Source organism: Hyperolius riggenbachi, chromosome 4 (genome assembly GCF_040937935.1).
Source record: "Hyperolius riggenbachi isolate aHypRig1 chromosome 4, aHypRig1.pri, whole genome shotgun sequence".
Classification (NCBI taxonomy): Eukaryota; Metazoa; Chordata; class Amphibia; order Anura; family Hyperoliidae; genus Hyperolius; species Hyperolius riggenbachi.
In genome coordinates, this window is record NC_090649.1 from 296,772,169 (window position 1) to 296,797,875 (window position 25,707).

The 25,707-nt window shown below is 41.6% G+C and overlaps 1 protein-coding gene across 11 annotated transcripts in view; it reads right to left on the bottom strand.

Moving 5' to 3' along the window:
* PTPRK (protein tyrosine phosphatase receptor type K) overlaps nucleotides 1–25,707 on the bottom strand; it is a 571,635-nt gene that overhangs the window by 323,489 nt on the left and 222,439 nt on the right. For all 11 annotated transcript variants that reach the window (XM_068231517.1, XM_068231508.1, XM_068231514.1 and 8 more), the window contains exon 6: nucleotides 6,026–6,200. In XM_068231517.1, the coding sequence (XP_068087618.1) occupies nucleotides 6,026–6,200 (175 nt within the window). The remainder of the gene's footprint in view (nucleotides 1–6,025; nucleotides 6,201–25,707) is intronic.

The following is a 25,707-nucleotide window of genomic DNA, read 5'->3' on the forward strand; positions in this document are numbered from 1 at the left end:
GTCAGTGGGGAGATTCTTCAGAGACTAATGCTGGGTATACACGTGTGTTTTTCCAGCAGATAGATGATTAGATAATTTCCGACATGTTCGAGCTCACGTTCGATCGTTTTGCCGCTCAATTTCTCATAGAAGTGAATGGAAAAGAGAAGAAAAACAAGCGTAAGATAAGAGAATCGAGTGGAGAATCAAGCTGCAAAATTGATCGAGCAGAGAATCGAGCGGAAAAAAATGCGTTGTGTATTCCCAGCATTATAATTGCAACTTAAACCTAATACAGAAAAAAAAAGATACAGTATAACGGTGACAGGGAAATATGATGCCAAATCGCCCCCTGCCGATTTCTCTCCAACCCTGAGAATTAGTTGACCAACTACTGCATAATAGAGGCTAGAACTGCTCTCACAGTAGGAGGTCTTCTGTGACCTTTTGAGCTGCAGCAGTCTTTACAGACTTTCGCTGCTGTTGACATATCACCACTCCTGTGGGAATGCCCCGCAAATTCTATATCAAACAGCTTGTTGGTTGTACTGGCAGCATAGGAGTCAGTGGGAGAGCGGAGGAGATTTCAAGATTCTGTATTTTGTTAGGTAGATGTGAGTTATGGTGCTTTTCATAGGACCCTGAGGAACGGATGGGTACTGTCCAGGTGTTCTGCTTTAATGGGAAATGTGTTGTGGCCACATCCTAATGCCACTCCAGAAGTGCCTGGTCCATTGTCAGTTCAACATGCTGCTGTACTATCAGGTATAATAATCTGTCAGGAATGTCTACACTGGAAACTGACCGCTTCAGTAACAAAGCATTCTTTATTATAAGTCCATACGCACTGAAAGATTTATTTTGCGATATCGGGCAACCATCACTTAGGGAAATTCATTAAACGATGGTTAAAGGCTGCCATGTACCATGATAATCATTTTGAACAACTGTCAAAGGATCAAATTGTGAATGATCTTTCAGATTTTCGGTAAAGTCAATAGACTAGAGCTAAATTTAAAATGCTTGTTTAAATGACCGTTCACATTCTGTTGTTCGCTTTTCGGGTTGCACGATTCTGAAAGAAGAATCCGGAACGGTCGTTTGGCGGAGGTTCCTCCATCCATCTTTCCATGGATACTTAGACTTGCTGTACACAAATTTTACAGCTAGTTGAAACAAAGGCCAAGTACCTACGGAAAAAAGGATTGAGGAAACTCCGCCAATGAACGATCATTCCCCGATCCATGAACGATCATTCCCCAATCCATCTTTCAGAATTGTGCAACACGAAAAGCGGACAGGATGCAAATGGTCATTTAAACGGAGTTCACATTTTACGCTATTGACTTCATTGTCTTTAGTAAAAATCTGAACGATCATCCGCAATTTGATCTGTCATTTAATACGAATGATCATCGCGGTATGTCGGCGGTCTTAAAATCATTTAACACATTTTTGTTAAACAATGGTTGGGCAATATCCCAAAAATGAACATTCATCCGCTAAAATCTGAACATAATTTTTTTTTCAGAAGTTATGGACCTAAAATATCGCTATAATGTAAATGAATTCATAACAACTCATTGGGCAACGACGTACAACATTCACAGCTGGGCAGACACTTCCTACCTGTTGCTCCTTGTAAGATATCTGCCCATACACACACTGCTAAACCCCATTAAGAATATATGTCATACACCTACGCCGCCTATTTTTCATTAAGGAAAAAAAAAAATTTCACAGCCTACAAGCCAAAGACATTAGTATTAGTCACAGTGACTTGAAAGCAATGTTAAAACCATGACAAAATAAACTGTAAGCTTTTTCTTCATCCTCTGGCTATGTTAACACCCAGATCAATATTACACCGAAGCTGCTTTCTATGGAGAAATTTTCATTCGTTATGAACTTAAGAGGGAAAAATTTAAGGCTTTGGGCATACCCTGTCACATTTGCTTTGGAAGGAAATGCACTAATAAACTCTTGCCCCTGGGTCATGGTTGACAACGGGCAATATACTGCCAAGTTGCATTAAAGGGAATTCACATCAGTGGCCCCAAACTTTCCCTTAGAATTACTCTCTCTTCTCTGGTTATAGCAGGATGTCAGATTTAACGTGCCATGGAGATACTGGAGTTGTCACCACCATAAATCCATAATACAATGTAGCTTTAACACCACGTAAGCTTAACCCTGCTTGGGATTAGGGAAATATTAACTTCAGTTAATATGATTTGTTGGGCTAAACAAGGATGCAGCGAAAACACACTACAGTAAGCTCTTAAATGCATCTTGTTTGTCAACAAAATACTGAATAATCTCAAGCTTCAACATAAGGTACAGAAGAAAAAAGTATTCGTAAACACTCTGGCAATACTAAATGGGCACCATAACACCAAACAAGCTTAACATGCCATTAAGCTTTTTTATGTACGCTGCTTTTCCTGCTTTTTCACTTTTAAATCCAGCGATTTTCTTTATGTATACTCAAAACACTCCTACAAATAGAGACAGGATTTTATCAGCTATATATATCTTCCATTCTCTTATCTCCTTTATATGGCTGAAGTGATCACAGGCCAGCCTTTAATACATGCACAGCTAGGATAAATGTTCCATATTTGTAGGAGTTGCTTGGCTTTATCTATCTTTATAGTCTCTGGATATATCATGACCTGGATAAAAGAAAGCCTTCAAAGGATATCTAACCATCCAATCCTTATTTTATTTAAAGGGTATCGCCAGTCAAAGAAAATAAAATATACAGCTTTCAATATGGGCATGGTGAGATCTGATAGCCTATTACATAGAACTGTATCCATCAGAGTCTGAAAAGAGATAACAGGCGTCTCTCGAGGTGCACATACACTGGCAGATGGTCAGCAGATTCGACCATCAGATAGATCTCTCTCTGATTCAATCGTATCAGAGATGGATCTATTCCTGCCAGTGTAGTACAACCAGATTTTCAATAGATATTGACATGAAATCTATTGGAAATCTGCAGCTGCCTCCGCTTGCCAGCCCCACGTCTCCACCGTATAATGTGTACCCCTCGGGCCCATTGTGAATGTTGCAGGCTCACCTGTCTGCTGGTGCACCTCCTCCTGTATTGCATCTTTCTCCATTACTGCTGGGGGGAGGGGTCTGTACCCCATCGTATGCACACAATGTCCGTACATGCAGCGGTGTTGCATGCTACAGGTGCCCCCTGGTGACCATGGAGAAAGACACGGTACACAGGAGGAGGTGTATCAGGGGACAGGTGAGGATACAAGGCTCACCACAGGCCGGGTGGGTACATATTTTACATGGGGTGAAACCGGCCAGAGGTCCGTTGGTCATTGGACAAATCATACCTCAAAACATCATGCACTCGACTGAGCAGTTTCGAGCAAGATCTTTTCAGCTGGAAATCGATCTAAATGGCAATTGCAAGATTGATGTCTGCTAGACTCGACCATGCACTGCTCTGATCTGCTGCTTTCTGAACTGGCATATAGATAAATATGCTTGCAATACTCCTTTTAATCAGTTGAAACGTGTTTGTTCTCAGACACCAAACTACAGCCTGCATAACTGCTAAAAGGGCAAGTCCTGCATTCAGCTATTACCGGTAAGTAACCAAATGCCGTTCTCTGCTACTGATGGCTAGATTTGGTGCTGGATGCTCAGTTATCATATAGCCGAGAAGTGGAATAATAGATGGTGTCAATTAGCTATTGTTATATATTAGGAATAGGGGTTACTGAGGAAGGTTAGTATTACGGGTACGGGAAAAGGAACACATATGGGGGGATGGGTGTTCGCCATCAGGAAGGGTTTAATCTCAGAGTGGAGGTTATGGTTGGGCATCATGCAGAAGCTCATGTTAAAAGGCAAGATTAGGGATAAGCATCAGGAAGGTATTAAAGTTAAAGGGGGTCATCAGATAGGGGGTATTCTATTACAAACAACTTTAGTGTCAACTATAATGGGGGAGGGCAGCAGAAGTTTGAGCGGGCACTCTGTCAAAAGGCCGGGTGTTTGATATGGTGGCATAGACAATGCCACCCTGCAACCAAATTCCAGAAGATATCAGCGCACCAATGTTGCAATGAATAGCAGGCTTAATTGTGCTCAACTTCCACAAGGAACGGACAATAGTTTTGGGGGCCAGGCAGGGTCCCCCTTTATCAAAGCATCCACACACCTTCATAAAGGGGGGCCCTGCAGTACCCCCAATACAACTGTCTGTTCCTTGTGTAAGTTGAGCACAATAAAGTGTGCTATTCTCTGCAATGGGGGAGGGACGAGGAAATGGCTGCTTAAAAATAAAGTACACAGTTTCACAAATATACTGTACATTGTTAGTGCCAAAATGACCTTTATAAGGAAATGCACATAACCTATGATGGAAGAATAATAATAATAAAAAACAACAACACGAAAACCATTTCATCACGGTCAGTTGATGCAGAAGATTACTATTGATCCTATTTATATCTGTATTAAACTACTGCAGGCACCCTGCAGCCAGCTCATTGCAGATGGAATTTCCTGACTGATTAAGATTTCCATCAATACATAACGCCAGGTAAATCTGCTCTGTATATCGGCATACTCACTCAGGCAAAACCATCAGGCAGGTTAATTTCACTATCCGCGCAGGAGTCAGATCTTGTTGTGATCGTGTTTATGGGTACAATTACATGTACCTTTAGAAATTAGATGAATGTTGCCTAGTGCTTGCCATTCATACACATATCTGCCAGCCGTCAGGGTTCTGTTCACGCTGTACCACCTGCTAGAGAGGCTGGATGTCCTGACTGCTATTAGGTCATAATGTGTCATCACACCCTCCCTTCATATTGAGTTGGAGTAGAAGGATAGATACAACTGATTATCTCATCAGTTTATTTTCAGTTCAGGTTTGCTTTACGTCAACATTCTTTCCAGCTGTAAATTATGCCTTTGGGGGCACTTTCTTTCCCTTCATGATCACTTTAAAGCTCAGTACACATGCTCGATCACAGTCGTCGTAAAGCAAGCAATCCTGGACGGTTAGCGACAAACAGCAGTGTACATTTGAATTAATCGACATTGGTGGTCTACCAATCAGATCGTTAGCAGAAGTGCTAAACTAAGGACCTGAAAGTGCGTAGCTAGCCACGTGGGAGTTGTTTGAATGGAGAGATTATTTGTAATAGTTCATACATACAGCAGTTGAGGCGTGTACAGAGCTTAAAGGGACTCTTAAGCCAGAAAAAAAAATGAGTTTTACTCACCTGGGGCTTCTAGCAGCCCCCTGCAGCAGTCCTGTGCCCTCGCAGCCACTCACTAATCCTCTGGTCCCCCGCTGCCAGCTAGTTTCATTTTTGCCGACAGGCCCGTCAGGACTGGCCATGCGTAGCTTTTCCCGCATTCTCGGCTGTAATTAGCGCTATTGCGGGCCGCAACGCGTACAAAAATACGCGTTGCCGCAATACGAACGCATAGATATGCGGCAACGCGTATTTTTGTACACGCTGCGGCCCGCAATAGCGCTAATTACAGTCGGGAATGCGGAAAAAGCTACGCGTGGCCAGTCCTGACGGGCCTGTCGGCGAAAACGAAACTAGCTGGTAGCGGGGGACCAGAGGACAGTGTTGCCAACTCATCCCTTTAATTACTGACACATCTAAGTTATACAGGTTCTGGGGCTATTTGCACATAATCAGTGCCTTAACTGCATCTACCTAGCCACAAAACCTGTATAATTCATATGTGTCAGTAATTAAAGGGATGAGTTGGCAACACTGCCAGAGGATTAGTGAGTGGCTGTGAGGGCACGGGACTGCTGCAGGGGGCTGGTTGAAGCCCCAGGTGAGTAAAACTCATTTTTTTTTCCTGGCTTAAGATTCACTTTAAGAGTAAAAAAACAAGATTCTTCTTCTAAAGATCTGTCTATCTACATCATGTACCATTAGTGAGCACTGCCAAAAACACATACAATACATACACCATGTACATTCCGCCACTACTTTCTGCAGGTCTCCACTGTAAACACGGAACTCTAATTACATACCTCTGACTATCAGCTGAGCAAAATTGGAGACTCCAGATCCTCTCTCTGATTGGGTTACACATCTGTACAGATCTTCGTCTGCCTTTGTCACCTCCCGCAGTTTAAAGGTGGCTGCAAATCTCCTGTGATTGATGTTTTTTGTTTGGGCTACAGGGATATCTTCTCCATTTCTTTTCTGGAAAAACATTTATATTGTACAAGTTAGATCATCAAAAGAATGTGAGAAATACACATTGAATAAACCATGCAATAAAAATAAACACTATGGAGCAAATACGCAATATGCCGCTGGATCACAGGAGCTGATGATAAAGACGAAAGAACACAAACTAAAGGGGGAGCGTGCCGGCTGGACAAGTTTACTTTGCTGAAAGAACTCTACAGGGGTGCCACAGCATAATGACCTTTAAAGAAAAACATTCCTTTGTTATAGCTGATACAAATCCTACAATAAATCTGCAGTTTGTCTAATTGCTGCTTTCATGGAAGCAGACATATGGTTAACACCCTGTGTTTACAAATGAGCTCTCTGCCATGGCAGTCAGCTGACACAACTGAAGGATCAAATCACAACTTGTGCTTCATCACAGATGAGGGGGAATTAGACAAGCTAAACTCTCTAAATATATACAGGGTGCAGTTCTCTAAGTTTTCCTTCTAACCTGTGCAAGAGTTCAGGTCTACTTTAACTTGGGGGAAGACCTGGGGGGAGGGGGGGGGGGCAGTCAGCCAGTCAGGTCGGGTGGCCCCATGTTGATTTTTGCCTACGGCCCCATTCCATTTAGAACCCATCAATTTCAGATGATTCCCATCCATCCTGTAGATAACCAATGCAGATTTTCCTTTACACAACAGTAGCTGTAATTGTGTTCAGTTTTCTCTTTCTAATTCTGCTATTTATCTTACAGTGTCCTACAGTCATGTGTTATAGTTATATATTTTGTCAATGGTTTGAGCTCTCTGCTGTGTGGAAATAACTTTTAAATCCAGAGGCAATCAGCCATTTGAAGAGTCTTCTACAACTATCAAAGGAGAATACAACATTCAAGTTTTCCAAACCAAGGAGCATCAGATAACTGTAATCCTGTTAAACAAAAATAATTCACACCTTTATCAGCAAACACATACACAACATCTGATTAGCAGCAGCAATCTCTAAATAGACAACAAAGTGGTCTCAGCATACACCAACTTCTATCTAGAATCCATCACCCCGCAATCAATTCCTATAATAAAATCAAGAACCTTGAGCCAACTAGCTTCTGAAGAGGAAATCACAGCATTAATCACATGAGAGTGCATATAGCTATGAACAGCAGAATCTCTTAGAACTTGTTATTTTAGAGTGTCCGCAAAGACTCATTCTTATTTAATTCAGCTCACTGTCTATTGTCCTAGTCAAACACTTCACAGAGGCAAGAAGGTCACAATGTTTAAAATTACATCAAAGGTACATTTTAAACAGAACACAAATAAAAAAGCACAAAAGTAAAATGGCAGTGATCTCACTGCAGCGATCCCCGGTGATTTGTGGTAAACGCAAATGTGGTGCAAGCAGAACTTTTCCGCAATTTTAGAGCAATCGTGGTTCAAACGTTAAAGAATTACAAATTGCAATTGCTCAAAAATTGCGGAAATGTCCGATGAAAAAAACTTGGATAATCACAGAAAATTGCCCTCCACAAAATGCTAGCGTTTTGCGATCCCCAGTGTGAACGGAGGCCTTACAGTGGCTGGATAGTGTAGTGATTAATGGCTCTGCCACAGGATAGCAGGGTTTGAATCTCTACTCTTCCTATGCAGCAAGTCAGCACTTATTCAGTAAGGAGACTCCTAACACTGCTACTACCTATAGAGCTCGCCCTAGTGGCTGTAGGTCTGGGGCTTTGAGTTCGCCAGGAGAAAAGCATGATATAAATGTTCAGTTTCTTGTCTTATCCTGAATGCATTATTTTTTTGTTTTCACACATATGAAAGCAATAATATCCTATTATCCTGTACATTTGAGAAATAAATACTAAATATTGTAGGTTTGTTTTTAGTTTGTTTGTTTTTTTAATTACAGGGCTTAAAGAGGAACTGTAGTGAAATAACACTAAACAAAATTGCTTATTATTTACAATATTCATTTAAATATTATTTAGTCAGTGTTTGCCCAATGTAAAATCTTTCCTCACCTCGATTTGCATTCTGAAATACAGTACATTACTGGTACAGTACCTCTTTAGTTCAGCCAGGTGATCTGTAAGGAATGTCCGTTTAGTGAGAGTTCTATGCACAGAGCGAGATCTTGCTTGATTGGCAGTTGGAAAAAGCAATTTTCCACAATGCAACACGGTTCATAGACAGCAATCTGTCATGGTCCTGACATCACCCTGTGGGAGGGGTTTCACCACAATATCAGCCATACAGACCCTCTGATGATCCGTTTGAGAAAAGGAAAAGATTTCTCGTGGGAAAGGGGGCATCAGCTACTGATTGGGATCACTCCTGGGTTAAAGTTCCTCTTCAAGTTCTTTTCAATCCAGTACACAAAATCTTGGTGATTCTGGGAATCCATTACTTAAACAGGCACTATAGTGACATATAGTAGAATGCAGATACCCACTTTTACTGTACTTATCCTGCTTTCAGCATCAGAAACACCTATGTATGTACAGAATTGCGCAAAAGGTGGATCAGCGCAACACCAGGCCGCCTCCGAATGGCCTCCAATCAGAGGTGTGCTGAGCCCCCCCAGAAACTATAAACGCACCTTGATCAAGGTGCGTTTGTAGTTTCTGGGGGGCTCAGCGCACCTCTGATTGGAGGCCATTCGGAGGCGGCCTGGTGTTGCGCTGATCCACCTTTTGCGCAATTTTCGATTTTATTTGATTAGCCGCACCCAGGCTATTACATAGGTTAGGATTTAGTTAGTGTTAGGCCCCTCCCATGGAGGATTGACTTCTTCGCAGTGGGAGGGACGAGTACTTAATAGGTTGCATGCAAGCTGTTACAGGAAACTAACATCCTCCTCTAGTGGTAGACAGGTCATGTGTATGCTCGGTGTGTATTCGACCCCACAAGTGGGGCTTGCACTCTTTTGCAGGTAGGCACTTGCCTGTTTTTAAGTAGCGCTGTTCATTTCCTTGCTATGTACAGTATTGCTGTATATTAAATGTAGCCTGCCCTTCCTACGATGCTTAGCCTAGGCTGATTAGCTATGTAGAATTCTTCGCCCCTGAGCATTCTGGGAGAAGAGGAATATTTTGTACTGGCTTCAGAATTCTCAGAAACAAACATTCTGCAGAGCTGCCCCTGACAGGACTAAAGATGTTGCCACCTGGGATACATTTCAGAATGTAAGTGAGGAGTGGGAAATATTGTACAATGGGCAAACACTGAATAAATAATTGATAAATATTGTAAAAAATATTCAGATTACTCCATATGGCAGACAGCAATATGCACACCACAAAATGCCACAGCAACCAATTAAAAATATTTATCTGCTCTACCTGCTGTAAACTCAATAATCTAATGAATTACTCTCAGATTGGATAGTCTTGTGGCCCAGTCAATAAGAACAGGCTGTTAAGCCTCATCTACATGCGTAGATGAGGAGGCAATCCGGCGGCTCGATTAGCCGCCGGATCGCCTTTTCCGCATCCCCGCGCGCGCGTCGGATTCGATCCGCCCTCGTCCCCGCCCAGCGCCGCTTATCTTCCGCTCGATTCCCTGCCATTGTCCCCTCGTGGGGAATGAGCAGGGAATCGGCGGTGGCAAGATCCGACCTGTCGGATCTTATCAATCGAGCCGCATAACACACATCGGAGCCTCATCTACGTGTGTAGATAAGGCTTTATAGACACAGGCACTCATTTAATGAAGCATTTTGCCACAATTCCCACGGCAATAGGATACAAAGCTAAGAGATACTTCAATCAGCCAGAAGAAAGAGGGTGCACATTTCTTCTGACCACCCAGTGGTGACTTGTGGCTAAGCTTTAGCCTAACTATTACATAATTAACTATTCCATCACACAGGAGGTGTTCTTGTTTGTGCATAGTATAGTTCATTGGCTTTGTTTATTTGCCTTCAATTAATTTTAGTCTTGGTACTAATGGCTCCCTAGCAGCAAACCTGTTTTTTTTCCACTCCCCCCCCCCCCCCCCCCACCCACTTTATAATTTTGTTCCCTGAGGTAATTTTTTGGCTTCCCTAATAGGGATGTGTCACCTACCAGTTAAAAGTACCTACAGTAACAAGGTTTCTGAGCTACTGTAGAGCTTTATTTGGCACGTTGCCACTTGATTTGTATAGTGTTAACCTCTTTAACAATATGTTCCCCTTAACCACTTGCCGACCGCGCACTCATACCGCGCGTCGGCAAAGTGGCAGCTGCAGGACCAGCGACGCAGTTCTGCGTCGCCAGCTGCAGGCTAATTAATCAGGAAGCAGCGGCTCGCAGGCTAAATGTAAACACAAGCGGAAATAATCCGCTTTTGTTTACATTGTACGGCGCTGCTGCGCAGCAGCACCGTAAGGCAGATCGGCGATCCCCGGCCAATCAGCGGCCGGGGATCGCCGCCATGTGACAGGGGACAGCCTGTCACTGGCTGCACAGGACGGATAGCGTCCTGTGCAGCCCAGATTGCCAGGGGGGACAGGGATGAGAGGGAGGGGGGGAATTTCGCCGCGGAAGGGGGCTTTGAGGTGCCCCCCCCCGCAACACCCAGGCAGGCAGGAGCGATCAGACCCCCCCCCCCCCAGCACATCATCCCCCTAGTGGGGAAAAAAGGGGGGCGATCTGGTTGCTCTGCCTGCACCCTGATCTGTGCTGGGGGCTGCACAGCCCACCCAGCACAGATCAGCTAAAACAGCGCTGGTCCTTAAGGGGGGGTAAATGGTGGGTCCTCAAGTGGTTAAAGAGAATCTGTACTGTCAAATTCTTACAATATAAAGCATACCATTCTATTAATTATGTTCTCCTGGGCCCCTCTGTGCTGTTTCTGCCACTTCCTGCTGCAATCCTGGCTTGTAATTGCCATTTTTATGCATTGTTTACAAACAAAAGACATAGCAAGTGATAGGCTGAGAGGAGCTCAGTGTGTGAGTCATACAGAGTGTGCAGGGGGCCTGGAGAGGGTGTGTATAGCTTCTATCCAATCACAAGAAGCACAGCACATTCCAGCCTGACTGCCTCAGCCCGACAGAGGAGGGAAGATTAGATCATATAACAGAGATAACACAGCCACTGTGCAACTAGGAAAGGCTGCAGTAAGACAGAGCACATTAGAACAGCTATAGGAACTTATAGGATAGAAGAAATAAGGCTCAAAATGTTGTTACAGAGTCTCTTTAAGCTACTGCATCAGCTAGTTGTTTGAAACTCCAGGGGTAGCGGTTATAGAAGGGAAAAATCACCCGAGCTCCCCTAGTAAACTATGACACTAGGCAGTGCAACTAGCAAGTTCTTCCATCTGGTCACCTACTCCCCAGCTTGACTACTATATATCTTGCATTAGTAAACATGTCTTTTCTTGTTATTGCCGGTTGATGCATCTCATTTTCAATATGTATGTCTGTTTTTATTTCATTTCAACTATGTGAACATTTTTCAATAAAAAAACTTGTTAAAAAAATAATTTTAGTGTTACTGTAAGAATACAATGCATATCTGTTCAACATCTGACTGCATAGTACACTTGAGAAGGCAGTGAGGACCCAATCATAAGTACTAGCCCTCAAAACGAACATGTAAAACCAGAGAATACGAGCTGATCCAACAATGTGTAATTTGTCTCTAATAATTAAAAACATATTTTAGACCATCATTACCAAAGCAAGGATGGTATCCAATTTATTTTGGCTACAACTAGCAACTGCAAAGACAGTAATATTCCTTTAACAAGTGTTTTGTGCCATTTAATTAGGGCATTTCAGCCTTCAGCAGATCAGAAATTCAAAGCATCACTTTCAATAAAGAATTTTAATTATGTTTCGTTAATATTTTAAAGGACATCCTACTGATGCAAAATGCTGCAGGGCTAAGAGGAATACTTATAATCATACTATTCTCACGAATAGAAGAGGGAAGAGTCTAATAAGAGGACAGAAGCTGTAAATTATTCACATGGACCCAAAAGTTCAATGCAAAGACTGAAAATCCTTATAAAAATAATTTTTACACTATAGTTTTAAGACAAATGAAAACTACTGATAGACTGACGAACAGATTTTAAATAGTTAAAGAAAGGAAAAACATAATCGAGAGCCCCCCAATAGTGTATTATTGATGATAAAGGAATGCCAGGGTAGCAGCAATTAGAAATATACTCAGAAGTATGGGTTGCCGGGTTCAGGCAACCACTTAAAGCACTAATGGGGATATTAGGCCTGTCCCCACTCAGGCTAAAAAGTCACTCTCTGAAGAAGGAAAGAAGGGGTGTTCACCCATCCACCAGGTGGATAACAATAATTGCAATGGAAACAGAGGCGGTAGCAGAGTAAAAATTGATCGTAGGTAAAAACAGATAAAAGTTGGGGGGCAAAGGTGGACTTACCTCCCCAAAACCAAACACAACCACTATGTATGGTTTAGACAAGATTTATTTGGTACTCCAGAACAAAGGCAACACATTTCGCGGGTCTCTAGCCTGCTTCCTCAGGCAATAATAAAGATAGAAGTAATTCAAAAGTTGTGTAGCCAAGTACAGCGCCTCAGAGGCGCTGTACTTATCTGTTTTTACCTGTGATCAATTTTTACTCTGCTGGCGCCTGTTTCCATTGCAAAGATTTTAAACAGTGGCAACATAACTAAATTCTTCTGACCTACAAGACCTACTAAAAAAAAGTATGTTGTTAAAGTGAAGATGAAGTGCTTCCCGAGTAGACAACTGTTTAGTGGTTTAACTATAAGGGATGAGAAGTTTTGACTATATTGGAACTTCTGAACCCGAGGACCCACATTTAGCTGCTGCTTTCATTGGTGCTGTAATTGTAATAGCTATCTACACGTGGGATACTGTAAACGATTAACCAACTGCTCCAATCTCTTTGCATGAATCTCTAGCACACAGTCTCTGGAAATCAGGTTTATAGTGTGTAACTGTTACATATACAGAGCTGGCGTGTGTGTGCTCAATCTATCTTCTTGGGACAGCTTACATCATCTGCTACCGGAGATGAAATGGGATGAGGGTACAGCTAGGGCAGGGCATAGATATTAGTAGGGTGGACTATGGACTTTAGAGTCAATAGTTAGGGTGTGCCCAATAGGATCGCAAATGATATATTTTAGGTGTGCTGCTACAGCCTTACTTAAAAGCTAGTGTTAGTAGTTTCACCCCGCCTCATGAGCGGGCCGGCCTTGCTAATGATAGTGAGCCATCTAAAGGTCATACTGAGGCTGAAAGGGTCTTGATTCAGCAAGCAACTGATCACTCCTCAGCTGGAAATGATCTTGGTAGTACTGTCCCATGTTCCATCTTACCTCACTGGCTCAGATTTCAGCAGAAATCTGAAGAGGAATTAGTTGATCTTCTGTTTAAAGGGAACCTTAACAGAGAGGGATATGGATGTTTCCTTTTAAACAACACCAGTTGCCTGGCATCCCTGCTGATCTCTTTGGCTGCAGTAGTGGCTGAATCACACACCTGAAACAAGCATGCAGCTAATCCAGCAGGAGAGTCAGGCAACTGGTATTATTATAAAAGGAAAAATCCATATCCTTCTCAGTTTAGCTTCCCTTTCCTCTCTGTTTCCTTTGCACTCTGAAATTACTCCTTTTAAATGTGTCTTCTGGCTAAAGTCAAATTTTCAGGCAGGACGAGGCAGGCTTGCTGCTATGTTCACTCCCCCCCCCCCTCTCTTAATGGGAGTGAATAGGGTGGGCAATAGGAGGGAACATAATAGCAAGCCTGTCCCTTCCGGTCTGAAAATTTGAGATAAGCCAAACGTAACTTTTTCATGAAGTGCTTATGAGGTCTCAGGGGAGCGAGGAGAGGAACAGACAACACACAGAGGTATGTGGATGCAGCATGAACATCATCTTAAGTAGCTTTCTCTCGGGTCAAGTGTCCTTTAAAGAGGAGCTGTCAGCCATACTATTCCAGATAAAAAAAGCACATATACAAGTAGATAAATACTAGCTCTACTTACATAACATGTGTATTGCACAGTCCAAGTGTTAATTTCAGTGAACTTTATAAAAAATAAATGGAGAGAATTCTGTTCGCTGACAGGGGCCATCTTTACTCCCTCCAGCTGAAGTCAATGGTGAGGTCATTTCCTCCCTTACTCCTCCCTCCTCTCCACACCAATAGCAAGCGTTGATTGTAAATGCAGGGAATCCCTAAGGAAATGGTAGCAGGGGCGGAGGTCCCCATGGATGCGATGCGGTGGTTGCAGCCACTGCCCTCATGAATCGGCTGAGATGCCTGTCGGGCTGGAGTGTGGGCAGACATGGACAGTCATGGGAGGCAGCCAACGAAACGAAAATGAGTGAGAGTGACACAGGCTGCAGCCAATCAGGCTGAACTAGCTGTGTCTGCGCAGAAACTCCCCCCGCCCCAGCCTGCACTGCAACTTCTCTTTTGCGGCTGAATACTGGCTGCGTACTAAGGAGCTGGGGACATGAGGATTAATCTCTGCAATAAAAAAGTAAGATTGATTTTAAAGTTATGCATTGCCTTTTTAGCATTCCTTTTATATGTTCAACAGATAGAAATAGAGAATTGATTTTGTTTTTCATGCCTAACAGTTACTCTTTAAATGCAGTACAAAGTTATGCAGCTATCCATGCCCCTCAATTCAACAAAACCTGAAACTGTGCACCCCTTCAATTGATATACTGTTGAAAACTGATGTGAAGTTTATTCATTCAATATGCTGGAAGTCAATAAATCACTGGCAGATCCTATGAAGGAGATCAAATCTCCATGAAATATCGAATTGTGAATTGCTACCTATACGCCACGTTTACACATTTGTTATATCTGTGCTTGTTTTACTACTCTCCATTTAAGATACATTTTATTTAGTAAAAATATACTGAAACAAAAAACTGCAGGTATGGAAGGATTTACGAGCAATACATACAAACCCAAGTATGATAATTCGCAGCAACAGTGTAGGAGGAAATGACAAATAACAAGGCATTAAGACAGAATGCTGTACAGATGGATGGAAAGGATATGGGAAGTTATTGTTTTAAGACTGTGATCTCCCACAAAACACACCATCCGTTCAGAGATGATAAAATCCTGCATCCGAAAGGGACTGTTGCAATAAAAAGAAAAATAAGAAAACAAGGCAAAAATGTCTTGTGATTACCAATAAACTTCCAGATCTTTTAGTCATCAAATGAAAAGGACGTTTATGTCAATTGAGAGTGATTATACAGCTATTAACACTGTAACCTTTCTGTACCATCTACCGGGCTAAGGAACAAATTAAACTTCTCTATGCACTCAATCACATTAGACAGGAAAAGATGACATGCAGGCCTAGCTTAGACAGTTCTTTTACCATTATTAATAATGTCACACACATTTCTCACCAAAAAAACACAGTCCCTAGAATACATAACCAGTATCATGTATATTGATGAGTCAAAGCTGCAGTGAAGTAGAATTAAAGTCTAATAAAGGCAGCAACCGTGCATACAGCAGTCACTAACAAAAAAGTACATCTATGCCTTCTCAGGTGACCACTGAAACGGATAGTGGGCCACAGCTGTTAACAGCTCCACATACTAACTTCCCATTCTTTATAGCCTGTATACAGTTTTCACATCAGGTTGATGTTCTGCAGAATTTTCTAAATAAACTGACTCAAAGCAAACCTGAAGCTAAAAACAAACAAAAAAAAAAACAAAAAACAGAAAACAACTTATGATATAATGAATTGTATGTGTGGTACGGATAATGAACACAACATTAGTAGCAAATAAAAGAGCTTTTTATAATATTGCATCATTCTGTCATATTTGTAGTTTACAAACCACACTCTGTATTTTAAGCTATAAAACAAAGCAAAAATAATTACAGTTTGAACTTTCCTGCAGCAAATCCTTATCTCAAGCTGTCTCTCACTGTTTCTTGTTTAAAGAGGAACTCCAGTGAAAATAATGTAATAAAAAAGGGCTTTATTTTTACAATAATTATGTATAAATGATTTAGTCAGTGTTTGCTCATTGTAAAATATTTTAAATCCCCGATTTACATTCTGACATTTATTACATGGTGACATTTTTACTGTTGGCAGGTGATGTAGCTGCTGCATGCTTTTTTTGGCAGTTGGAAACAGCTGTAAACAGCCATTTCCCACAATGCAACAAGGTTCACAGACAGGAAACTGCCAGGAGTACCACGCACGGTCCTCAGAGTTTCTTGTGGGAGGGAGTTACTATGTAGACAAGAGCGGCTGGGCACATCCAGTTAAAAAAAAAAGCTTTTATTGTAAACATTTAAAAGTTAGCATCAGCAACACAATAATGCCAGGAGAGAGAGGGATAAGCATGTAAGACTGGTCAACAGCTGTTTCGCACTATACAAATTAGTGCTTCCTCAGGACCTTTCTTGTGGGAGGGGTTTCACCACAATATCAGTCATACAGCGCCCCCTGATGATCTGTTTGTGAAAAGGAATAGATTTCTCATGTAAAAGGGGGTATCAGCTACTGATTGGGATAAAGTTCAATTCTTGGTCGGAGTTTCTTTTTTAAGTGCTTCAGAAAACAGGACTGCCATGGATCCAAGTCAAAGAACTCAGAGAAGCGCTTTTGCATAGATAAATTAATTTTTTTAACTCTTCCTAAACTGGGAAATAATATGAGACTTTTCTTTGCTACTATACATTTTATTTCTTAGCTGTACTACACATACATTTCATTATCTCAAATTTATTTTCACTTCATGATTGCTTTAAACCAGGGGTGTCAAATACAAAGTGGGCTGAAATTGTACACTGAGACCTAGTCGTGGGCCAACATCAATGTCTATTGGCCACCTTTCGGGTGTCTAATGACCCTGCCTCCAACCCCTGGTGTCTAGTGTTCCTGCCCCCCATATGGTTCCCTGGTGTCTAGAGGCCTACACCCTTCCCTATTCAGTTCCCTGGTGTCTAGAGGCCCACACCCAACCCTATACAGTTAACTAGTGTTTAGTGCTTCCCCCTACCTCCCCCGAATGGCTTCCCTTGTGTTCTAGGGCTTCTCCTCCAATATAGATTCCTTGGTGGTCTAGAGTGGGCCAAACATAATGCAAAGTGGGGAAACCACTTGAGAGCCAAATTTAATGACTGAGGGCCAGATTTGGCCCGTAGGCCAGAGTTTGACATGTAGGTTTTAAACTGATGCAAAACTTATGCTAGGTAACCTGACAATTGATCCATAATTACGTGAAGCTAAAGCTCCTTGAACGTGGTGGCTGATATAATGGAAACATTCCTGTGTTTGCATGCAGCTTGGAATTATGCCTAACAAGTGCAGGAGCTGTGGCCTCTGGCTGACTAGCTCTGTGCAGTGTATATGCAAACTTGGAATATTTGCATCTTATTGACCACTTTTGTTTACAATCAATAACAGCTGCACTGAATAATATTACTAGTAGTTCACAACTTCGGGACGTCCAATGACATGACCCTCACAGGTCATACATAGAGAGTGTCACTACAAAACCGCAAGTTTTAAAATGCGTAACAGTGCAATTATAGAGACTATATGCTGGTTTGTTTACTTGATTACGGTAGGTGCATACAATGGTATAGCCATAAGGACTCCAAACAGACTAAAGTGCTAAGTAACCTCCAAAAATACAAAACTGGCAAAAGCCTTTGTCCAATATAATTGTGGAATGACATTACAGCTGGTGCCCTCTCAGGGTTTCTTTCATAATACATACAGATTACACACAGACATCAAATGACTGGTTGCCTAGTCCCAATATTTACAGACAGTTTGATTTTTTCAACCAAAACAGGCTGTTTCCAGGGAGTGCAGGGTTGTCAGGCAACTAGTACCGTTTGAAAGGAAATAAATATGTCAGACTCCATATGTGTCTCACTTCAGTTGTCCTTTAAAAGTTTAATCACAGAGTAAAGGCCACATTTAATCATCTGCTGCAATGTTCAGAAGGTGGTTACATCATAAGCATGTTTCTTAACATTATATTAGCATGTACCCATGTGTGAAAGGTGGAGTTTGCCAAGTACACCCTTTGGTGAGTAACCAAAGGTCAAGTACCAATTGATATATTTATTCTTGATAGAAGCACTCAAATTGTGTATGAAGGATTTCTAAACCTTTTATATCCGTTAAAGGGAACCTGAAGGGAAAAAAAATACTTGCCTCAGTAGGCGGAAGAATGTGGATAACCTAGATGTTACAAGATCCTCCTGGTACCCACTGCAGGGACTGTCTGAAAATATTCAACAAGAGCATGTTGAATATGTTCTCAATGCATTGCTCCCATTCCAGAAAGGCTGGAGCCTGTGTGAGTATGATCTGAGCATGCCCAGTACCATGGAGCTGCTTGCACACAGCTTTTTTCCTCTCTGCACGAGCAGCTTAATGCTACTCTGCATGCCCTTACTGTACTCACGCATGAGCTGTATGGCCTTCACTCATATATGGACAGTAGCGTGGATGCAAAGAAGAAAGTGGTCCCGAGCAGGAACAGTGAATATAAGGATGATCTGGGAAGCATTTGACACATCCAGAAGCTTCCCAGTACTTAGGCAAGTATCTGTTTTTTTTAACTAAGTTGGTCACAGGTCTGCTTTATTAACAACAATATTTATTCAACTTTGTTCTCATTCATTTATCAATTTTTCTTTTTTTTTTTTTTTTTTTTTTATTTCAAAACTCTAAAAAATGAATTGACTGCAATAAGTTCAAGTAACTCCTGCGGCATTCGCTCTACCATGATGGGAACCTCGGTTCTAAGATACACACACAAAAATATAACTAGATCAGGTTCTCTAATTTTTTTTTTTAATGAGACATTTCTTCAGCCTAGTTTTTCTCTATCCTGCCAATGGTCGTATTTGGTACAGAAAGCAGAGAATAAATCACACAAGGTAATGATGTAAGGGCTCGTTTCCACCATAGCGAATCCGCATGCGGCGCCGACATGCGGATTCGCTTGGTACATTGAAGTGGCCGGGGCTGTTTCCATATGTGCGGCGTGCGGGAGCGATTTGGTGGCGGGCCAAATCTGCACGACGGGACCCACAGAATTCGCCTGCGTCGGGAATCCATGCGAATCGCCGCTAATGTATTTAATAGGAAAAACGCATGCGTTTTTACCCGCGATTCGCGTGCGATTTCGCACCTTTTTCAATGTTATTTTGCCCTGGCAGAGTCATGGTTAATTTCGCATGGCACCCTGCCATGCGAAATCGCACGCGAAATCGCGGGTAAAAACGCATCCGCATGCGTTTTTACAAGCGCCGGGATGCCGGCGAAATCGCGTCGCAACAGTGGAAACGGGCCCTGAAAGTGCTCCGCTTAGTCAGTTCTTGAATATACTGGAAAAACGTAGTATCCCAAGTTAGAGAAATACAGGGACTGACAAGAAGAGTCACAAGGCTCTCAGAGTCTTCGCTCTCACGCAACCAGTTTTTTTCCCTCTTTAGAGTCTAGAAAATGGAGCTAAAAAGCAAATAAATGCTATTTTATTGATGTAATGGAACAAACATATTGCTCACTTAACTTCACTCTAGCTCCTCCTATTAACAGAAAATGAATGCCAGCATTAAACATAATACTGAAAAGAAACTTTCACATTTTCCAAGGCTGAGAAAAAGGCTGAGAGATGAGACTCTCCTTGTTACTCTTGATGTCGAGAGCCTCTACACCTCCATCCCTCACGATGGGGGTGTAGAGGCTGTAGAATGGTACTTGATGCAATATGCAGATATGTCTGAACCTCAGAGACAGTTCATTGTGAAGCTGTTGAATATTATTTTGAGACGTAATTATTTCTCTTTTCAGGATTCCTTTTATGTCCAGCGAAGAGGTACTGCGATGGGGTCGAATGTGGCCCCGTCCTATGCGGGACTTTTCATGGGTCAGTATGAAGACAGTGTTGTATACACCCACCCACTTTTTCACCAGCACGCTAAATGCTGGTGGAGATATATTGACGACATTTTTTGTTTGTGGGCGGGGCCACATTCGACCTTCGTTGACTTCGTTGCCTCCCTACATTCTTGTTGTCCAGCGATTAGACTAACTGTACATGCTGACAGCTGTGAGGCAACTTTTCTGGACACACGTATTATTAGGAGACAGGATAAATTAATTACCAATTTATATGTAAAACCCACCGATAGAAATTCATTGCTACACTACCAAAGCTCCCCCCCCCCCCCCCCCCAATGAAAAATGCCATTCCAACCGGTCAGTTAAAACGTGTTGAAAAAATAGTCTCTTGTGATGCTGAGGCAGTAACTCAGAAGAATATATTAAAACAAAAGTTTTTGGACAGGGGTTATCCTGACAGGACCCTGATTCCAAGAAATCACAAAACTCGTCGTGATCTTAAGCAATTTCGTATGCCATTTGTCTCTACATACAACACGTGTAGCGAACTGGTTGGACGGGCAATTCGACACCATTGGCATCTGTTACAAGATGCGTTTCCCACGATACCTGAATTTAGGTACCCTCCATTAATGTCTTTCAAAAGGGCCCCTACTGTTAGAGACAAGGTCTTCCATCATCACCAGCCGAGGACACAAGTCATGCAAAACAGACATGGTACTTTTCCGTGCCTCAGTTGCCATCTTTGTAGCCATATAGCTAAAGGTGGGTCTTTCACGCATCCCACCACAGGGGAAAGATTTACGGTTAGACACAGATACACCTGTGATTCTAGTTACGTAGTGTATTTAATTAAATGCCCCTGTGGGTTGGGATACGTGGGTATGACCACCAATGCTTTGAAGGTCAGAATGTCTGGCCATAAGACAGCCATACGTGGCAAGGATATGACCCAGGCTGTGTCCAGCCATTTTGTTTCAGCTAGACACAATTTGTCCCAATTTAAAGTTCAGGTTATTGACAGTGTTCCGAGTAATTGGCGAGGGAGATTAAATAGACAGGATGAGTTGGCCAAAAGAGAGGCCTGGTGGATTAAAAGGTTGCATGTGATGGGAAAGGGAGGACTTAATAGGGAATACGATCTAAGTTTTTGTGTTTAATTTTCCTGTTGAATCTGTAAACAGTGATGTGGGATATTTACTATGATAAGAGGCAACTATTATGCTGTGCTAGGAGGTGTGGAGTACTGGTTGGGAGCATTATAATATTTTGAATACTCTGATACTTTTTGCAGTGATGTGTTTTTTCTTTTTCTTTAGTCCCTGTGAGCTGATGGAGGGAAGAACTTTGTGGCCTGGTGAGAATTGTTCTTTCTAGCTATGCGATTTCCACGTGTATAATGTTGTGCATTAGTTCTAGGCGTGACTTGATTTGAGTTCCGCCATGATGCTATGCATTATATCCTCTTTTTATGCATCCATTCTGTATGCGCCCGGAAGGCATTTTTGCGTCTTTTTTTCGCATTAACATGGCATTGGTATGAACAGTATGCGACTATGTTGCGTTCAGTACCACGCGTTATGCGTCTTTTTGTACGCGTCCATTATAGAGTTATGCGGCCAGGGGCGTTTTTACGTCGATTTGTACGCATTATTATTGCGTTGGCATTAGTAGCAGTATGCGGTTTTCTAGCGTCCATTATTACGCATTATGCGTCTTTCTGTACGCATCGTTTTTGATAATGCGCTTGGATGGCGAGTTACGGCGGCTATTATGCATTGATATCGCGTCTATAGGATGCATATTATGCGGACATTTGTACGCGTATACCATGCCATATTATGATGGGTGGGCTGTTGGAGCCTGTCCCTATTGGTGCATGTGATCTTTGTTTACAATGCACTTCCTGCTTTTACATGTGGAACTTTCTCTACCATGCTGCGATGGTCTGTCCTTGGTCAGCTGACTGAGAGGTATGTTTTGATGACATCACACACTGCCTTGTTCCCCATCAGGTCCATCCACATGCCCTTGCACTCTGATTGGTGTTTCTGATTTTGAAATGATTGGCTAATTGATGCATAGACCAGTATATAAGGGTGTGGTCATTGTTGCTAACATTGTATGGGCTCGAAACAGCGGGCTGTCGCCGCCAAAGCCTTATTTTTGACCATGCTGTCATTTTATGACTGATCAATAAAGAGCTAATTTTTACTTTTCTACTTCTGGTGGTGCCAGCCTCCTTTCTACATTTGCTATTTTATTGATGTAATGGAACAAACATATTGCTCACTTAACTTCACTCTAGCTCCTCCTATTAACAGAAAATGAATGCCAGCATTAAACATAATACTGAAAAGAAACTTTCACATTTTCCAAGGCTGAGAAAAAGGCCATCAATAGGTTGCCATTAGCACCAATGGGTGACATTTGCGATTAGAAAATGGCATATATTTGAAAGACACAGTGTGACACTTTTTAGGACGTCGTTTTGGATGTGTTAAACGTCTACGGCTTTTTTGTTGGCAAGATTTGATGTCTGTCAAAATTTTATCCCAGACTAATGCCAGCATGAGTAAAGTCATGTAAAAAAAAAAAAAAAGATAATGGAATGGATGGAAATGTGTTAAATTAAATTAAAAAAATCTGGGTGTATATTTAAAGAAACATGTCACAGCACAGAGAAGCAATGCACAGGTGCTCATCACCTGCACATCATAGATTTGTGAAGAACTATTTGCTGGATTTATTTCTACATTTCAGATGTGGTAATGACTTAGGCCTCATTCACATTATATGCATGGCGGTCTGTTATTCAGCAAAGCATACGGCTATGCGATCCGCAAGGACATTAGAACAGTTATATTCTCTTGTTCACGTTTGTATGCTGCTGTGGTATGCAATTTTGTAACTGTTGCATGCATTTCTGTCCGTTGCGGTCAGAGACGCATAGCAATAGAAGGCAATGAGTACATTTAAAAATTGCACAATCGCATTGTAATGCTATTTGAGACTCGGGTTTACCCAAAAGTTGAAAGTTTCCTATCTGGCATCAAAGTTGCAGCCCACCCAAGCATAACTTTTTTTGCTATGGCTATACACAGAAGGATGAAACCATGTTCTATAAATGACGTGCTTACTGTGACGGTAAAATAAAAGACTTCGTTGTACAGAAGTGCATGTGGACATACTGACACATATAATGTACCTATATATATTAGTGGAGTCATTTATGGCTGTATGACTTATAACACAAAGTTTGTAATGTTATGAATCACTGAAGTATTGGTATAATTAAATCTCGGTGCAACTGTTGCTTTTAGGGACTTTAGCCAAAGGGTTAGGTTCTTGGTGTTGAAAATTTGGCATACAGTATATGCAATGATGGTTCCAATTAATAATCTGAAGATTAAATTGCTTTGATCCATGTGACCTTCTGCTTCCCAAAAAAGTAATCAAGAATGTTTGACTGATTAATTGTCAGGTATTACTCAATTAGGATAGTGTTCTAAACAGTTAAACATGAGAAGGGCATGCAAACATAGCATGTTGCTGGGTGGATGCATAGCACAGTTGCTCAGTTAAGTAATCAAAGTATCTTTCCAAGCTCTGAGGCCAGATGTGATTTTTTTTCTCAACAAGAGAGGACAACAATTTCAGGGCAGTGCAATGTGCATGACAAATCGGAGGAAGGTAGTGTGGAGTTACTAAAAATGGTTGTAGAGATCATATGATTCTTCCCTAACAAAGACACTATGGCCTAAATTCACTAAGCTTATCTCCTGTCTTTAATAACGTTTCTATTTCTAGAGTTGTTACCATGGTGATAAGGCATGTAGTATTCAGGAAACCTTTTACCTCAGGCAAACCTAAAGTTAACTCTTCTGTCTTAGTTAACTCTCCAATCCTTAACCATTTACCGCCATCCTAACGTATTAAAACGTCATGCTTACCGCTATTAACAGCAACATGACGTTTTAATACGTCGCGCATTCCCGCCGCTGCTACCGCCGTGTGTCCGCCGCTACCGCCGCCATTACCGTCGGGATCCCGTGCTGGGCGATTGGGGAAGAGGACTGAACAGTCCTCTACCCAATCGCAGTGCCTGGAGTGAATGGACGTGACCGCGAACAGCGGCTACGTCCATTCACATAAACAGGAAATGTAACAGTTTAATAAAGTGTGTAAAAAAAAAAAAAAAAAAGTGAACACGTCCTATGAGTGTTCACCAGCGCCATCTTGTGGCCAAAAAGTATATTACACTTACAAAATACATACATTTTCAAGTATATACACATCATTAATAAAATTACACTTCCAACCCTCCCCCCCAAAAAAAACACTTGTAAAAAAAAAAATTAGCTTAAAAAAAAAAAAAAAATAGTTGCCTTAGGGACTCAGCTTTTTTTATTCTATATTTTATGGGGGAAAATTAATTTTAATTTATTACATAGGGGCTTGTAATTATGGCCAGAACAAACAGAAAAATAACCACTTATATTTCAAAATAATATACTGTCGCCATACATTGTGGTAGGGACATAATCTAAACGGTTTAATTATCGGGACCACTGGGCAAATACAACGTGTTTGTTTTATCCACAGGAGAATGTTTAATTTTAAAACTATAAAGGCTGAACACTGAGAAATAATGATTTTTTTTCTTTTTTTTTCTGTTTTTCTCATTAAAATGCATTTAGAATAAAAAAATTCTTAGCAAAATGTACTATCCACAGAAAGCCTAATTGGTGGCGAAAAAAACGAGGTATAGATCATTTTCTTGTGATAAGTAGTAATAAAGTTATTAGGGAATAAAAGGGAGGAGCGCTGACAACTGAAAATTGCTCTGGTCCGTTAGGATAAAAACCCTTGGGGGTGAACTGGTTAAAATAACTCCAGAGTTAAAGACAGTCTGTTAATTAACTGCGTGTGAAAATAACTACAGAGGACGTAAATTAAGGAATGAAGAGATAAGATAACTCTCACTGTGTGGAGGTAAGTTTTCTCTTTCCTTATTATCTCCAGCATGATCTTAGTGAATTGAGGCCAATGTTCCAACGAGGACCAGCAGCTTTGCAGGTTCTAAATAAATAGAGGACCATCTATTTGGGCTGGTGCACACCAGAGCGGTTCTGGAGTGTTTTTAAAAATGCTAGCTGTTTGAAAACTGCTTGGGTAATGTATTTCAATGGGCTGGTGCACACCAGGGAGGTTCGTTTTTTCCACAAACGCAAACTTTGTAAATTTGTTACAGAAGCTGTTCAATAACAGCTTTACTGTAACAATATATGAAATCTGCTACACAAAAACGCTACGCATGTTTAGAAAACCTCTCTAAAATAGCTCCGAAAATCCGCTTCAAAAACCTCTAGCGTTTTGCAGATCTGCTAGAAGTTTTTGGTGTGCACTGGCCCTATTACTAGCTACTGCTAAGACCCTGCCACAGCAACTTAACACTTGGAAGAGTTAAAAAGCACCAAGCATAAACTAGCACAGAACTTGTAAAAACCTTACAGAGGCCTCCCTCTTCCACCCCCACTGTTCTTCTAGGTAGGGGCTACCAATGCCTTATTTTCTTTGGACATTTCTCCAGCCCCTAGGGAATTGTTAGCTTCTCTGACAATCTCTAGTTTTCTAGCACAAGTCATTTATC